The sequence below is a fragment of the Phacochoerus africanus genome, chromosome X, assembly GCF_016906955.1.
Source record: "Phacochoerus africanus isolate WHEZ1 chromosome X, ROS_Pafr_v1, whole genome shotgun sequence".
NCBI classification, from domain to species: Eukaryota; Metazoa; Chordata; class Mammalia; order Artiodactyla; family Suidae; genus Phacochoerus; species Phacochoerus africanus.
The window spans coordinates 63,459,364-63,477,812 of record NC_062560.1 but is presented as its reverse complement, the minus strand read 5'-3'; the positions used below and the strand labels follow the sequence as shown (position 1 = coordinate 63,477,812).

Sequence of the window (18,449 nt, the reverse complement as noted above, 5' to 3'; positions counted from 1 at the left end):
GCCATTAGAAAGCAAAACGATATAATTTCATGTTTACAGAATTTATACTGATGTTAGAAAACAATCTTCTGAAATTACCAACAGTACAATGGCAACAATAAAATCAGTGGTAAAGGATAACTGTCAAGCAGTTTTCTTATCAAATATTCTCCTCATTAAGGCAACATTATAGTTTCCACTCACTCTGAATAAAGATTAAGACTAGAAGCATAATATAACAATAAAACCCCTAAATCCCACTGGAGAAAACAGAATTAAAATTAGGGTTTGGCAATACTCCCAGATTACTTTTAAAATGGCAGGATTACTTTAAAATGGCAACTCTCAAACCTTTTCTCCTTGGCAAATTTGCAACATAACAATTTTAACACTTGCCATTGTTTCTAGGGAAAAGTTAGGCTACAAAAGACAGAGGAGTGATTACATTTTAAAAAACGGTCTTAATATTTAGCATAAAATGGACTCCTGACTAGTAAATTTTGGAAGTTGAAGAGATACTTATATATACAAATTAAATATTTTTAATGACTACCTCCACTCCTGGAAGTGGCGGCTTATGTCTCTCAGTAAACAATGACAGAGTCGGTTCAAAGACAAGAGCATGACAGACATAATTAGATTTATACCAAAAATTCTGCTTGAAGGTTATATAATTCAAAGGTATACTAAAAATAGTTTGCTTTCAGTAAAATCACATTTCTGCATCACAGAAATGATTCTCTTTCATTCATTTAGAAAGATGTAATACTGTAAAATATATGTAAAAAAATTTCACCATCTGGCTTGTGCAAGAAAAAATTATGAAATTGTTAGGAAAAATAAGCTGCCATAAAATAAAAACTCCATTAGCATGTTTGGAGTCAAAAGTACAGAACTTTATAACTTTAAAAAAAAAACTACTAGAAGAATATATTACATTTTTGTCTTTTAATAGACATCTCAGGATCAATATCACAACACATACTAACTATTAGACGTTAGAAAGATACATGACCACAGAATTCATATCATCATGATTAAAACATTAAGTAATTATATTAGCTTTATTAGGATTGTTCATGCCACCCAATAATGTTAATTGCTCAATCTATAAATTTGATTTTCTTCCTAATACATTAACAAGTTGTGAAATTGCAAGGCTCAAAATTCTATTTACAGGAGGAAAGTAATTTCATTCTCCAATCTGACCTACCGACACTCACTGAGTAAAAAGTATTCCAATTAAATGACTAAATTTCTAGAGTATATATGAAAATAAAGTCAGAGAACCATGCCTTATAACTGAAAGTTGAACACACCAACAGGCTAAGCACATTAGGACAATAAATCAAGATCTAGATTCTAGTTTCTTATTAGTTATAAAAAAATCTTAGGTATATTCATTTAACTTTTGTGGGTTTTAGTTCCCAATCTGTAAAATGAGAAAAATAAATTTTCTATTACATACCTCACAGGGAATGGAAATTATATCTTAGAAAGAACCCTCAGACTAGACTGCTTTGAGAAAGGAACTCAGTGAATCACATCTCCGACTAGATTTGGAGAAAGAAAAGCAAAGCTCTTTAGGATAGAGTTTCACCTGAATGCAAAAGGTTTGGATCAGGTACTCCACAGCTTTGCTACACATTCTATTATAAACAAAAAGGATAATCAGCCACATTTTGAATGCAAATTTAATGCTTTTCAGTTTTTTAAAGAAAAGTTGTTCTTTTTAAAATCAAGGTACCAAGGGAGTTCCTGTTGTGGCATAGTGGAAACGAATCAGACTAGTATTCCTGAGGATGCTGGCCTCCCTCAGTGGGCAGGGGGAATTGTCGTGGTGTAGGTTTGCAGATGTGGCTCGAATCCCAAGTTGCTGCGGCTGTGGTACAGGCCGGCAGCTGTAGCTCCAATTTGACCCCTAGCCTGGGAATTTGCATATGCCGTGGGCGTGGCCCTAAAAAGCAAATAATAATAATAATAATAATGATAATCATAATAAAAATAAAATAAAAACAAGGTACCAAGTCAATTTTTGGTACCAATTTTTACTATCTTAAAATTCACCTAACAGTGATGTTCAACTTTTTCTTCCTAGTGAACCACCAAGCAACCAAATGGAAGTTAAAATAAGGAACATATATTTGTATATTTAGCTCTAATCTGTAACATAACATTATCAATTTTCTTTAAATTGTGTATCCAGAAACAATAACACATTTTAAAAATATGGCAAATTTTGATATAAACTCATAAAATTATTAAATCTCTCCATTTTTAAATTTAAGTTTTATAATTAGAATTAAAATTTGTATTTGAAAAATAAGATTTTTATTTAGAACTTTTATTTAAAAGTATGTAAGCAGAGATGAAAAAAAAAAGAGTGAGGCTAAAGCCAAAAATGAATAATACAAAAAGTTAAACTTGATTTTTGTTTAAAACACTGTGAATGAAATAAATTATATGACAAGGAATAAAATTTTTTTTTCTTCTTTTTCTTTTTTAGGCCGCCCTGCGGCATATGGAGCTCCCGGGCTAGGGATCAAGCTGACCAAGCTGAGGCTGTGGCAACACCAGATCCTTAACCCACTGTGCCAGGTGGGGGATTGAACCCAAGAACAAGAAACTCAGTGCTCCCAAGATGCTGCTGATCTCCTTATGCCACAGCGGGAGCCCCAAAGTATACAAAATTTGTTTTAAGATTTGTCTTTTATTACAAGCTTCTGGAAATGAATTAACAAAAACATTTCTAAAATGTGGCAATTTTCCTTCTTCCCCACCAGTACTTTTGTTGCTGGAATTTGATTTCTGTCTGGTGGCGCCAAATTGAAATGCAGAGACATAGTTTTGGGTAAAGGAGAAGAAAATAGCTTTATTGCTTTGTCAGGCAAAGGAGGGTCGCAGCATACAAATGCCCTAAAGACTGTGCCCCTCATTAGAAAAAATTTTGAGGAGTTTTATAGTGAAAAGGAGAAAAACAGGTTTTCAGATAGGAATCAGGATTGGGGCAAACATGCATTCTTCTTTCTTTGGGGGAATCTTAGTCATCAAAGCTGGAGTCATGAGATCTCGGTATGATCATGATGGTGGTCTTCTGGGTTATTGCCTAGAATCACAGTACTTGGAAAAAGGGTACATTGATCAGAGATTAGAACAAACTAGGAAAATTCCTGAAAAACACCATGTGCTAATAATCTTTAACCCACAGGCAACTGTGCTCAGGGTTCCTAATCTTTAGCTTACAGGTGTTTGTGTTTAGGGTGCAATTAAGCCAGGAAGGACAAGGAAGGACTCTAAGCTATTCAGTTTTAAAGTATTCATTTCTAAAAGAAGCATAAGGAATATAACTTTTCTCTTAGGTATATAAGATGCCTATATAATATATTATGTGTCTTCCTTGAGAGGGCACCAGGATCCTGCCCCAAGGCTGTACTATTGCTTCTTGAGTCTTCTCTTGTCTTCGCATATACTTCCTTCCCTGATCAGCAACTGTCTGAACCTGTCCCTAGGAACTCAGGGAAGGTCATGGTGGCTGAAAGAGGCCCATTTCCTAAGAACAAGAAATGGGGAACACAGAAAGGCTTTTGCGCCCAGGAGCCCCACAGTGCCATGCTCGGTTTCACGTTCCACTTTTAATACATAATATTCCCAATTTGTACTTTCTTACCATGGACAAATTTAAAACTAAAACATTCAAGTTACTGAAAATGAAAATTCAAATTTTTTGAAGTCATAACAGAAACAGTGAAAGGAAAACTTTTACTAGAATTTCAAACATAAACTAAAATCTGCATTTTGACTTTAAAAGGAAGCCAGAATTGCCTTTGAAAAAAAAAATCTGTATTTTGAATGACAGTAAAAGTCATAAAACAGAGACAGAGGCACAGGAAATAACAAATGGTTAACTCCCAATTTTAAACAATGTGAAATAAATGTTTAGTTGTGTGGAATCAGAGTTACTAACTTTTTACTCATTTACTTCCATATACTTGAGTATCTCTAGTAATGAAGGTTAGTTAGATGGAAGCCCTTTACTTTGTAGCTGAACAGCAGGTTGTAAAGAAACATTTAATTCCTTTTGACTTTCTTGGAAAGAAAAAAGAAAGCCACATCATAAAGGTGGGGGAAAGGGTCATAATATTTTATAACAGGATGCAAGAGATTCTGCAAACAGAAAAAAATTTAAGCAAAACCCAGCAGGAGTGATTTGCCTCTTTCAATCATGGGGAACACAACCCAATCAATCACTTGTCATACTGCATCACAATAGTAAAGGTGGATTTTATGGTTCCCAACACTGCACAATAATCTCCTTGTAACACCATTTAATTCCGTCAAGCTGAAGGCTGGAAGCTTTTCTTTCTTTTCTAAAGTTCTGTCAAGTTCTTTCATTTTCTGGTCACCAGAATCTGTATACCCCTGTCAGATATGTCCTATAATGACAGGATACTTATCTTTAGTGAAATGGGGAAACAATCTTTCCTGCACCTAATATAAATTATCTTTTTATTTATATTAAAAGCATTAACACATAAGAAGCACAAATACTGAGCCACAGAACTTATCAAAATGGCTTTTTAGGTTTTCAGAATTCACTATGCAATTTTGCTTAGTTTAGGTATAAAAGCTATTTAGAGTTCCATTCATGCTGGAAGACTGATTTCATAAAGTGCAGATTTATTTTTTTATTTTAGCTACTGGATTTGTTCACTTAAAAATATTTTTACACTGCTGCTAAATTTGGAATTTAAGCCCTTTTCTTTTTTTTTTTTCTGTAACACATAAATTCTTTTTGTCTCTTCCCCAGTTATCAGAGAAGCATTTTGATAATCCAAAATAACCTACACAAATGAAATAGTGCCTATTGGAGAAAAATTATCTCATTAAAGAGAAAATAAAGTCATCAGGTGACTTTTAAAAATCAGACTTTTAGGGAGTTCCCATTGTGGCGCAGTGGTTAACGAATCCGATTAGGAACCATGAGGTTGTGGGTTTGATCCCTGGCCTTGCTCAGTGGGTTAAGGATCTGGCGTTGCCGTGAGCTGTGGTGTAGGTTGCAGACGTAGCTTGGATCCCGTGTTGCTGTGGCTCTGGTATAGGCTGGTGGCTATGGCTCTGATTAGACCCCTAGCCTGGGAACCTCCATATGCCAAAGGAGCGGCCCTAGAGAAGGCAAAAAGACAAAAAAAAAAAAATCAAGACTTTTAGGAATTCTCCTGCAGCACAGTGGGGTTAAGGATCTGGCACTGCCAAAGCTGTGGTGAGGGTTTGATCCCTGGCCCAGAACTTTCACATCCCACATGTGCAGCCAAAAAAAAAAAGGTCAGACTTTGAGAATTCCATTTAGGGTTTTTAAAATAAATCACCAAACCCAAACTCGGAAAAACATCACTATATCATTTTTGCCTCATTCAATATATTAGAAATTTTTTACATTTAAATAATGTACACCAGAATAAATATCCAATCATTATGATATATGCTACAAAAACAATCACCTGAAAAAAAAGGATGTCTTTAAGAACAGTTCATATCCAGATCACTTAGGCTGTGTGAATGCATACCAAAGGCAGCTTAATATTCCCATTTTTGAAATTGGCCAGTTTTATGTGCTCGAGGAATCTTCAGAATATTTCTTTACACCTCTTCATTTCTTTCCAAGCCTTCTAAAACTAGAAATCCACCAGCATGAAAGATAGTACAGATTTTTAAACCAGAGCCCTGGAGGTTCCCAGGGCTAGGGGTCAAATTGGAGCTACGGCTGCCAGCCTATGCCACAGCACACAGCAATGCCAGATTCAAGCCACGTCTGTGACTTACACCACAGCTCATGGCAATGCTGGATCCTTAACCCACTAAGCAAGGCCAGGGATCAAACCCATGTCCTCACGGATCTTTGTAGGGTTCATTAACCACTGAGCCATGACGGGAACTCCAAATTCACATTCTCTTTAATTTTAATATTGAATTAGCCATCTTTCCACAAACAAATTATTATTCAAGAGATTTTTCCATAGCTACTTTTTCCCCTTAGAGAAAACATTTCTGATTAATTCATATAAAACAAATCTAAATCTGAATTGCTACTTCAATTGGTGAATTATTCTAAATGATCAAGATAGGGAAGTAGAACATACTAGAGAGTGAGGTTAAAATCTCAAACGAAAGGGCTCTTGGTATCCTAAAAAGATAAATGGCCACATATTTTCTAATGTTCACTTAGTCAGGGACTATCTCTATTTGCTTATTACTATATGGAATGATTTGACATTATACACCAGGAGAGATAGAAAAGGTCAACAGTCAAGAGAATAAATTATTGGTGGGACCAGGAATAAACTATTACTCAGATAAACAAGGAAAAAGTAGCAAAAGCAATTAAAAATTGAAAGCTGGAGTTCCCGTCATGGCGCAGTGGTTAACGAATCCGACTAGGAACCATGAGGTTGCGGGTTCGGTCCCTGCCCTTGCTCAGTGGGTTAATGATCCGGCGTTGCCGTGAGCTGTGGTGTAGGTTGCAGACGCAGCTCGGATCCCGTGTTGCTGTGGCTCTGGCATAGGCCGGTGGCTACAGCTCCGATTCGACCCCTAGCCTGGGAACCTCCATATGCCACAGGAGTGGCCCAAGAAAAGGCAAAAAGACAAAATAAATAAATAAATAAATAAAAATTGAAAGCTGGTGAGTAAATGAGAAAAACCAGGGTGAAACTGCGATATACTGATGAAGACTTGTCAATAGCAACCACAAACTTACATTGAGAAGCTAGTAAGTACCTGACAATATACTAGGAGTTTTACAAATTCTTTTTGCCTTAGTCGAAGCTTTTCCCTTTGGGCTTAGAAGTTAGCTTTACTGTTGGATTTTCTGGTTTCGAATCCTAGATGTCTTTGAATACTGAGCATCAATGCTAGAAGATAATACTGACTGTAGAGGAACCAGGGAACAAAAAAGGTAATAATGTATAGCAGTGAGTTCAATTTTCAAAACTCAAACTGTCTAAAAGGTAGAAAAATGTCCAACCAAAAATTTGAATCTTTTTTTTTTGTCTTTTTATCTTTTCTAGGGCCGCACCCACGGCACATGGAGGTTCCCAAGCTAGGGGTCCAATCAGGGCTGTAGCTGCTGGCCTATGCCAGAGCCCAGCAACGCCAGATTCCAGCCGCATTTGCAACCTACACCACAGGTCACGGCAACGCTGGATCCTTAACCCATTGAGCAAGGCCAGGGATGGAACCCACATCCTCGTGGTTCCTAGTCGGATTTATTAACCACTGAGCCACGATAGGGAACTCCAAAAAATTTGATTCTTTTGACATGTAACAAATCATATCCCAGGACACTTTAAAGTTCATAGTGTTAAAAAGTTGAACAATGATAATTTTGTTAATGTTAACTCTAAAATATTGGAAATTACTGGCCTAAATCAAAACAATTATAGCTACCAGTGCTGAGAAAAAAAAGGCAAAACTAGAAAAACTGAACAGATAAGTAAATAACGGACAATGAACAAAATAACTGGTCATAGTCTAGCAGTCATGGAGACAGCTTTCAGTCACTAATGACACAGCCTCCAATTACCCTGCCCTCTTATTGTTAGACTTCATTACAGTGAGTCAAAGCATTTGTCATAACACTAAGGCATAAAACAATGCTTTTAGAATTGAAGATTTCAATGCAAACTGTCACTTACCTTCCCTGTTAGAACTGAGGGAAATTCAGTATCAAACTTGTTGCTCAAGCCAAACCTTAAAAACAAAGACAGAACAAAATATATTCTACCCAGCATATTTAACTTTTCCTTAAAAAAAAAAAGGTACAAAGCCATGCATTTTTTTGATGTTGTGACTAAAAAGTGTCCTAAAAATAATTTGATATTTATAGAAAATAAATCTTTGACTGTTAGTCCAAGTTAATAGTAAAAGAAACTTAAGGGGCCAGTGTTAAAGTAGGAGTCTAACCAGATCCATGATATGAGATTAAAAAATAACGGATTAGATAAACAATGATATAGAGCTGGAAATAACACAACTTTTGACTGAAATGTTTCTTTTAAAACTTTAATTGGTAACTATTGGAACTGGCTGATGAGTTGTGTGTGGGAATGGATTATACTTTCTACTTCAGTAGATATATGAACATTTTCCAAATAAATACTAATACAATCTTTGGAACTATAGAGCTTGACAACTTATGATTAGTTACTATTTAGATACTCAAAGGTTGATCCTTATGAATGGCTTTTATGTATAATCCTCAACTAATTTTGAGAAAACAGATCCTAGCCTCAAGAGCTCTGATTCTCTCCAAGTATGCTCCTTGAAATTTGTACTAAGTCAAAATAATTTTTTATAAGGCTTTCTTCACTTACATGTAGATAACAAAGGTTACTTCTTGCATGTTAAGATGATATATCAGAGTGATTACAATTTTATGTCAGTGTAAGCAAAAAGGAAAAAACTCTAACATTGATAAGAACTCCTTGTGAGGTTGGCAATAATATTAACAGTTACCAGTAACTATCTGCTTACCATGGTTTAGACACTATGCTAGGTAAATATATTACCTTTAAAGTTTACAATCCTACAAGAGAGGTACTGTTACCCCTGTTTTACAGAGAAGGAAGCTGATACTCAGATTTTTTTTTTTTTAAAAGTAATTAATTGACTTGCCCAAAATCTAGTGAGGGGGGAACTGAAATTCAAATGCTAATCCCTAAATTCTTTCTGTCCTATATTAAGCTCCTTGAGAACAGAAACTATGGGTTATTTACTTTGCTATTTTCTACTATGCTTAGTAATATAATGGAATCTAGTAGGTGCTTAATAAAAGTTGGTTGAATAATAAGGTACTGTATGTACTGTTTGTGATTACTGATAATGGCACTTGGGTCTTAGGGTCACTTTAAAGACGTTAAGAATCTAATATCTTATTCTGTGAGAATATCATATTCTTGTATAATTTGTGCTGATGGCTCCTTTTTGAGGACACAAGCCAGCCTTAAACATACTCCATACTTAGCAGTTATCAGCAAGGTACATATCTGTGCAAAAATATATTTTATCTTGTTAAATTTTTTGTTTTTCTTTTGTTTTTTTCAGGGCCACACCTGCGGCATATGGAAGTTCCCGGGCTAGGGGTCGAATCAGAGCTGCAGCTGCTGTCCTATGTCACAGCCGCCATGGCAACACTGGATCTGAGCCACATCTGCGACCTATGCCATAGCTTGGGGCAACATCGGATCCTTAACCCACTGAGGGAGGCCAGGGATCAAATTCACATCCTCATGGACACTGTTGGGTTCTTAACCCACTGAGCCCCAATGGGAACTCCATGTTAAAATGTATTTTAAAACAAATTCTAGATTTAAAATAATTGAGAAAAGTAGCAATTATAAAAAGAGCTTAAGTTCATTACTTCTCCAGGTGTCAGTATAACATGTAATGACAATATTCTCATAATAACATTCCTTTTAAGTCTATACTTAGAGGAGTATAGCCAAATGTAAAAATAAGATGGTAGTCTTATACATGAATTTTTATGTAAACTTTCATGTACTGTTAGAGAAATTGATGCTCTAGTATTAAATATATATATATTTGTAATAACATGACAAATATTTAATAAAGCAAAAATATATTTCATTTAAATCATATTTATCTAAATAGTGACTCTATCACTAGTCAAAACAATGTAATTGAATTCATTACTCCACAGAGTTAATGCTTATTGCATAACAAAGAAACGGATACAGCTTTCATTTTTAGAAAGTAGACATGGTACATTTGAAAGTAGATCTCGATTTCCATATCCTTTTAGATGCAAAAATGTTAATTAATATGTTTCTACATCCATTAGAGACTGCTGCCATTATAGCTTTTCCCAGTTAACATTCTTTTATTACATATCAAATACATAGAGGAAACAGATGTATTCCTCAAAACATATGGAATATTTCCATTATTTAAACAATTTTTAGCTTTTTATTTTCTTCTTGCATTTATCAGCAGACAAATGAACTTTCTTTGCCAGTGCTTCCATCTCCTTAATATCCTTTCCTTTCTTAAATTTTGAAATTTGTCATTTGATGTTGTTACTTTACTGAAAATAATCACTTATTCAGTTTATTGATTCAGAAACAAGTTCATTTTATTTATTGCCAAATTCAATGCCCTCTTCTCACAACTTTCCCTGACTTTGCAGCCTGTGATGCTGCTGACCACTCCCTTCCTAACACTCTCTCATCTTTTACTCTTTGCTAACACCTCTACCTTTTCCCAAAATTTAGTTTTTAGTCATCCACTTCTCTTTCTAAAGGAATTATAACGGTTCATATATTTTTAATAGCTTTGAGAATCACTTCAATGCTGATGACCATCAAATTTATATCTCTAGTTCTGTATTTTCCAACATGCTCTAGTCCCTCATATCTAATTGCATTCCCATTTGGATATCTTGCTACAAAATAATACATCTGGGAATTACCTGGTGGCCTAAGAGTTAAGGATCTGGTGTTGTCACTGCTGTGGTTAGGGTCACTGTTATGGTGTGTGTTGGACCCCTGACCTGGGAACTTCTGCATGTTGTAGTCATGGCCAAAAAAATAAAAATAATAATACACCTCAAGTGAAACACATCTAAATTTAAATGATACCCTTTATTGGAAACCGGCTTCCCCCTTTCAAATTCCTCATCTCTGTCAATGGCACACTGACTCTCTTTAACCTAGACCCTGGTATCATTTCTGCACCTTCCCTCTCCTATTTTTCATACTTTGCTTATATCCAGGTAGTTCCAAGTCCTGTTATTTGTTCCTCTGAAATCATTCTCATAACGTTTCTTTCTTTTCTATTGTCATTGCCATGTCTTGTCATGCCACTGCTCTTGTCTTTGCTCATGTGGTGCCTCTTGCTTCCTCTCCCTAGTTTAAATCCAATGCAGCCCTCGAGGCCCAGGTCAGGTTCCAACCCCCACTGCAAGTCTTCATGGATTTCCCTTTCTCTGAACCCTAACAGCAAATTTTAATCTGTACTCTACAATTCAAAAGTTAATAAACTATTTTCTTTTATTCTTTGCTGATCCATACCAATTTCTTTTTTTTATTATTATTTTTTTAAAAAACCCTTTTTCTTTCCAGGGCCATGCCTGAGGCATACGTAAGTGTCCAGGCTAGGGGTGGAATCGGAGCTGCAGCTGCCAGCCTATGCCACAGCCAGGGTAACGCAGGATCCGAGCCGTGTCTGTGACTTACACCACAGCTCATGGCAACGCCGGATCCTTAACCCACTGGGCAAGGCCAGGGATCGAACCTGCAACCTCATGGATGCTAGTCAGATTTGTTTCCACTGAGCCACAACGGGAACTCCCCACTCCCAATTTCTTAAAGGTGATTTTCCTGTTAGGTTTGTAAAACAAGGCCAGTACTTTTTTCTTTTTCTTTTCTGTATTCTTCACAGTGCCTAGCCTGGTGCTCAAGTTCTCAAGAAATGCTTGCTAAAGTTCCCATTACAAATTTTTTTCTCTAATAAAAGGGATCATCTTCTCTAAAATACAAAAAGCATATTAGAAATGGTAAGGAAAGTGTCATTTTACTTCTTAAAATACTCCACTATGGCCCCCATTTATCTACTTTTAAAGGTATAGATAGGCAAACAAGGCCCAATGTATTCTCACAATTTTGGCTAAAAGGCAATTCTGTTCTTGCCTACCAATGATTTCTTAACTTCTCCATTAGATACTCAGCACTTAAAAAGAATACTTAACTCAAATAACCTTAGGCACAACATTTTACTTAGTAGCTACCAGGAAAATGTCGAAATGGCCACTGCTAAATAAACACCTCAGCTGTTTCATAAGCAAACCATTAAGTCAAGAACTGAGAGTCTACAGAGATTAGACAAACTCATCTACTCACTAGTGATCAGTGATAGACATGAGTCAAGATGTGGGGTTCTTCAGCATTAGACAAAGGTACCTGAGAACTACTCACACTGTCATTTTATCAACTTCTTTAAGTATAGAGTCTATTACATATTTGAAGCTGACTCAGTGGGTGGTTTTATTTTTTAATTTTTTTTTTTTGCTTTTTAGGGCCGAACCCGCAGCATATGGAGGTGTCCAGGCTAGGGGTCAAGTTCTGGAGGCAGGATTGGAGCCTCGTCTGTGACCTACACCACAGCTCATGGCAATGCCGTATCCTTAACCCACTGAGCGAGGCCAGGGATTGAACCTACAGCCTCATGGATGCTAGTCAGATTCGTTAACCACTGAGCCATGACAGAAACTCCCAGTGGGTAGTTCTTAACAATTGTATTTTATCCGTCAAATGTCTCCAATATTTCAAAATTTAATTTCTTAGACAATTTTTTGGAGTAAAGGAAACTGAGGCAAAGAAGGATGAGTCCTCTTACTCTTTCCTCTTCTCTCCCCTCCCTACATCCCTCACTATTTTTAATTGTTTTGAAAATGGCTATCCATCAGCCTTTAAAAATCTTGCACAAATTAAAATTCATGTGTTCAGCTTTTTTAATAGGTCAAAGTATAGCAAAATTCTGCCAACAAGAAACACGATTTCACTAGAAAACTATGCACTTACAGTAACACTGATTCTGAAGCATGTGAATTCTGTTTACTATACCAAGGAAAAGGAAAGCCTATGCCATACAATTAGAGATTTTTAAAAATTATAGTTAAGGAAGTTCCCATTTGGGCTCAGAGGTAATGAGCCCGACTAATATCCATGAGGATGTGGATTCAAGCCCTGGCTTCATTCAGTGGGTTAAGGATCTGGCGGCGTTGCTATGAGCTGTGGTGTAGGCCACAGATGCGGCTTGGATTCCTGCGTGGGCTGTGGCGTAGGCCGGCAGCTGTAGCTCCGATTCAACCCTTAGCCTGGGAACTTCCATATGCTGCAGCTGTGGCCCCAAAAAGCAAAAAAAAGATACATATATATATATATATATATATATACACACACACACACACACACACACACACACACATATATAATTTCTTTAATCTTCCATATGGATGTCTTGCCACTCTGTAAAATGAGAAGTTACCATAGCTTCAGTATTCTCCAAGCTTACAATCTTATAAAATATTTACCTTATACAAACACAGATTAACAATGCTTCACTGTAATTTCTCAAAGACAGCTGTTTACAGAAAAGGCATTCCATTCACTGATTTGAGAAACATCAATATTTGTATTGCTCTGTTTTTGCAGAAATGCACTGTTTGGCAAATTTGGCCATCTTTTTCAATTGTATGTGTAATAACTTCAGCTCTTTTAGATTTTTTTTTTTCTTTTTAGGGTAGCACCTGTGGCATACTGAAGTTCCCAGGCTAGGGGTCAAATCAGAGCTGCAACTGCTGGCCTACACGACAGCCACAGCAATGACAGATCTGAGCGGCATCTGTGACCTATGCCACAGCTTGTGGCAACCCAGGATCCTTAACCCACTGAGTGAGGCCAAGGATTGAACTTGCGTCCTCATGGATACTAGTCAGGTTCTTTACCCATGGAGCCACAATGGGAACTCACTCTTTTAGATTAATTTTAATGAGAATTTTATATATCCCTGAGACCTGGTAACTTCTCCTCTCTACCGACTTCTTTACTACTGAACTGTCAAGGATAAATGTCTATATATTTTAAGTAATATAGTGTGGTAATAGCTATAAATAGGAAAAAAAATCTCATGAGATATAACTTTTCTTGTATTTCAATACACTGGACCCAAATATTTATCCTAAAAATATCAAGAAGAAAAATGATACTAAGTTATATCCCTCAGATGTACAGTATTTCAGAAACACTTAATACTTCCGAGAGACATTTCATTATTGGTTTCCCAAAATCTCAAATCTGTAGGAGTTAATTTAGCTATATATATATATATATATATATATATATATATATATATGTTTTAATTTAGAAAAGATCCCCAAATATCCATTTATGATCACCATCATCTCAGGTTTGGAATGATAATTATAGTGGTTAGGTCATTCTACTTCTCAAAAATTATAATTGAATGATAAAATATTAAAGGATTAGTATCCTGTTAAAGTAACTAGAAAGCCAATATGTTAAGATGATAAAAGTAGACAGGGGTATTCTGACACATAGGGACTTGCTCAACAAACTTTTCAGAGATAAGGCCATACCATATACCCCCATCTGGTGGTATTACTGTATTTATCTATACATATCTCTGCTCAGAAACACAAGTACTCTCCAGAGCATGATTCAACTACCTGATATTTATTGAAGCTCTATAATACAGCATATGCTATGATAGGCATATTGAGTTTTATTAAGGTGAACCAGTGTTCATTCAACTCACTTTTATTGACTGTCTACTTCAGGGTAGACACTGTGTTAGGCACTGAGGATTCAGAGGGAACCAGAGATTGTTCCTCCCATTTCAGCTTAAAATTTAGTGGGGACAGAGAAGACTTGCAGGAGGTGGTGACATATGGGGTGAAGGTGGTGGATACTGGAATTCTAGATGGAGGCCCCAGCTTGAGCAGAGGCAAAGAGATAAAAAACAGCATTCAGGAGTTCCCATTGTGGTTCATGAGTTAAGGACCTGACCTACATGGGGATGCAGGTTTGATCCCTGAACTTGTTCAGTGGGTTAAGGATCTGGCCATGTGTTGTGGTGTAGGTCACAGACATGGCTTGGATCTGGGAACTTCCATATGCTGTGGGCGTGGCCCAAGAAAGAAAAAAAAAAAAAAAGAAACAGCATGCAATGAACAGAAAAATACAAGCAATAAGTGGGAATGTCAGGAGATTAGGCTGATGGATAGGCAGGGTCCGGTTCTATATTCCACGCTGGACCTGATCCCATAGGTGTGGGGGAAACCTCAGAAGTCTTAAACAGGAAAGTGGTGTCTCCACCTAACAGCAGTTGAGGGATGGATGTGGAAGGGTCAAGGATAAAGGCAAGATGACCAGTAAGGTGGTGAAAGGGGCCTGAACCAGGAAAGTAGTGGTAGGGAGGAAAAGAAGAAATTTTTAGGTCATATATTGTTAATACTTGCTGATTGCTTAACTGAATGATTGAGAAAGTATGAGTGAGAAAGAGGAACCAAGGATGACTAATAGAATAAAGGGAGGTACATGTAGCTGAGATGGAAAACTCAGAAATAGGAGGAATTTTTTTTGAGGGGTTGGGATGGAGGTGTGAGGGGATGTGGAGAGGATGAGTTCTGTTTTGAATATGTTGAATTTCTGATGTTAGTGAGCCATCAGGTGAGGACGCCTAGATAAGAGTCTGAGCAGAGTTTGGTACAAAGACATATATTCGGGAGACATCAGGTAATTGAAGCCATGAGAGCTAAGATGAGACTATCTAGATAGAGTAGGAAATGAAAAGAATGAGAAGAATGGCTGAGAAGAAAACCCTGAAGATGACTGGTTTTCAAGGGGTAAGAAAGGAAGAGAAACCCATGAATGAGACAGTTAAGGAATAACCAGAAAAGTACAAGAAGCACGAGGGAGAGTGAAGTGGTCAAGGTTTGTTTGGCTGGCAAAATATATATATATTTTTAAATCAGAATTTGAATACCTTTAGGCAAAACATGTAACTTCCTGTTCAACTGAGGCCTATCATTATCATACCACTTTCTATGACCTTTCTACTCCAGAGTCACAAACACACAGGCCTTCAGAGACAGGACAGGTCATAGAAAATGGAAAGAAGGAGTCATTATAAGTCTCATATGCAGCAAAGAGGACCAGAAGATAGGGAATTGAAGATACCCACTCTAATTTAGCAGCAGGGGGTCATGGTGAGCTTAATGAGGCCAGTTTGCCTGTGGTTGTGGTGGCAGAATCAAGATTACAGAGAGGTGAACAGGAAACAGATATGGTGAATGAAGCTACCCTTAAGAAATTTGGAAAGAGAAGAGAGACTAGACTAATTGGGAATTAGGTCCAGAAAGGCTTTTATTTTGTTTTTAAAGAACCAGAGAGATTCTGAATGTGTTTATAGGCTGAGCCAGTAGAAAGGCCAAGGGAGGTAATACTATAGAGATAGGGGCTGCCTGGGAGGAGGCTGGAAGAGAAGAGTCTGGAAGGCATAAGTGGATGGGTGAGCTCTGAACAAGTGGAGGGACTCCTTGACCACTGAGGGTAAAGGAAGAGAGCACAGGAATCCAAACCTAATTAAGATCCAGTGCAGGTTTTTCAGCAGGAAAGTGACATGATTAAATTGTGTTTTAAGAAAATTAGTTTGGCACAAGCATGCAGGATGGACTGGAGTGGGGAGAGGTGGCAGACTGTGGCCATAATTCAAGCAGAAGATGATGACAACCCAAACTAGAGAGGTGCCAATAGAAATAGAGAAAATGAATAATCTAATAGACCTTTTGAAAGGTATGATGACATAATTCTGGGACAATTGCATAGGACAATTCAAGAAGGAAGAGTTAAAATGACTCAAGGATTTGAAATATTACCCTGGAAAATTGGAGCAGTAGTATCAGAGGTGACAGATTTCCAATTTTAAACTTTGAAAAGAAACAATGTCCTGTAAAGAAGGGATGATTGCACGGAGAATGAAATATCTAAAGGGTGAGAAAGAACAATAAATATTTCATTCAGATATGGCAATTAACACTGCTATGCCAAAAAAAATTAAATAGAGGCTGATAGTTTAGACGTCTCAGAATTAGATTAACTATGTCCTAAGGATCTTACTTTACCTGTTGTAAGGAAGGTATTACTATCATAGAAAGAATAATTTCTTGGATCCCGGTAAAACTTTCTCCTAAACATTTAATCTTTTTTTTCCCCCAAATCTCAGACATTTAACATCAAATGTGCTTTCTACGTCAGAGAATGTGTACAATACAACTAAATAATTTTCCAAGCTATATAGACTGGTTAGCAATTCAAGTACTGGTTTGCCGCTTCTCATGTTTTGGCTTCAATTAATACCAACAGTTACTATGAGCACCACTATTTCACACTCCTCATTCCAGAATTTTTAAGCTGGGAGGGACATTACACCTATTACAAAGGCCTGGGCATGGCAAGTGTCAGTGCTTTGCTTTTAATTGAAAATAGGTTGGTAAGTACTTCACCATGGTTGGGGGAGCAGATTGGAACCTCAAATAAAAGTCTCAGGGAACTTACATTCTGTTGCTTGCAATTTAGAAAACAGTGAGGGGGAGGAGTGTTGGAATATAAAATTATGGACTGGAGGGAGTTCCCTTCGTGGCTCAGTGGTTAACGAATCTGACTAGGAACCATGAGGTGGCCAGTTTGACCCCTGGCCTTGCTCAGTGGGTTAAGGATCTGGCGTTGCCATGAGCTGTGGTGTAGGTTGCAGACTTGGCTCGGATCCTGCGTTGCTGTGGCTCTGGCATAGGCCGGCGGCTATAGCTCCGATAAACCCCTAGCCTGGGAACCTCCATATGCCACAGGAGCGGCCCTAGAAAAGACAAAAAGACCAAAAAAAAAAAGTAAAAAAAAAAATTATGGACTGGAAAACCCTTACTGTTCAGTCATGTGAAATAATCTGCATGAAATAGTAATCTGCACCTTTGGTGCTAGAATCATAATTAATTTGGGTAATAAGTTGTCTCCCTAGTGATGAAAGGAATGGAAGGAAAACAGTGCAGTAAGCTGGCATCTAAACACTGTAAGCTATCTGCAAAATTCTTGGACCAGGAAAAATTGTGTTAAAATTGCCTAACCAAAAGGCAGGTCTAAAAATCTCCCCAAACTCTTCCATGATTTCAAAATCTTTCTTAATACAATTCATGCAAAAATCACAAAAATATATTACAATCAAAATACTCAACATGTTAAAATGAAAAGCTCACATGACGGGGGAGGTGGTGCATCATATATGATTTCAGGTAATATGAACTCGATTTAAAGTCAGAGGGGCTAGGTGAGCCATTTTTCAAAATTAGAGGCAGTATGACTTGATAGGAAAAAACAGTCTTATTTTGAAAACGCAGTAAATAATAGCATAATTAAGAGGATGAACATGACATGATACCTAAACTTCCAAGTATTTACAGTCCAAGCACATAAAAACAAGAAAGCATTCTTCATAGCCCAGAGAACCATTAAATTTTTCTTTTGCATTGAAAATACTATCCTATGAGGTCCTTCCCCCTTTTATTTTCTCAAATATTGATCCAAGATATCAAATTAAAAAACTCTGCGTAAGTTTTCAAAAAATCATTCTCCTGGGGGACTAATTTTCATATACATATTTAACGTTTGCATATTTAATATTTGGGTATGCAATATCTCCTGAAGGTATCAAATTATTTCAGAGCCGAAATGCTTTAGAAACATTCTACCTCAAACCCCTCATTTTATCGATGGAGAAATCAAGGCCCAGAAATGGTAAGTAACCTGACCAAGGTCACAGGACCAGTAAGAAGCAAAGCTGGGACTAACATCCAAGAGCACTCACTCTTAATCCATTGCTTTTTC

At 37.0% G+C, this 18,449-nt stretch overlaps 1 protein-coding gene across 1 annotated transcript in view; it reads right to left on the bottom strand.

Moving 5' to 3' along the window:
* The window catches only part of CHIC1 (cysteine rich hydrophobic domain 1), a 47,984-nt gene that overhangs the window by 28,641 nt on the left and 894 nt on the right, over window positions 1-18,449 (bottom strand). The window contains exon 2 of the mRNA XM_047765019.1: window positions 7,671-7,725. Within this exon, the coding sequence (XP_047620975.1) occupies window positions 7,671-7,725 (55 nt within the window). The remainder of the gene's footprint in view (window positions 1-7,670; window positions 7,726-18,449) is intronic.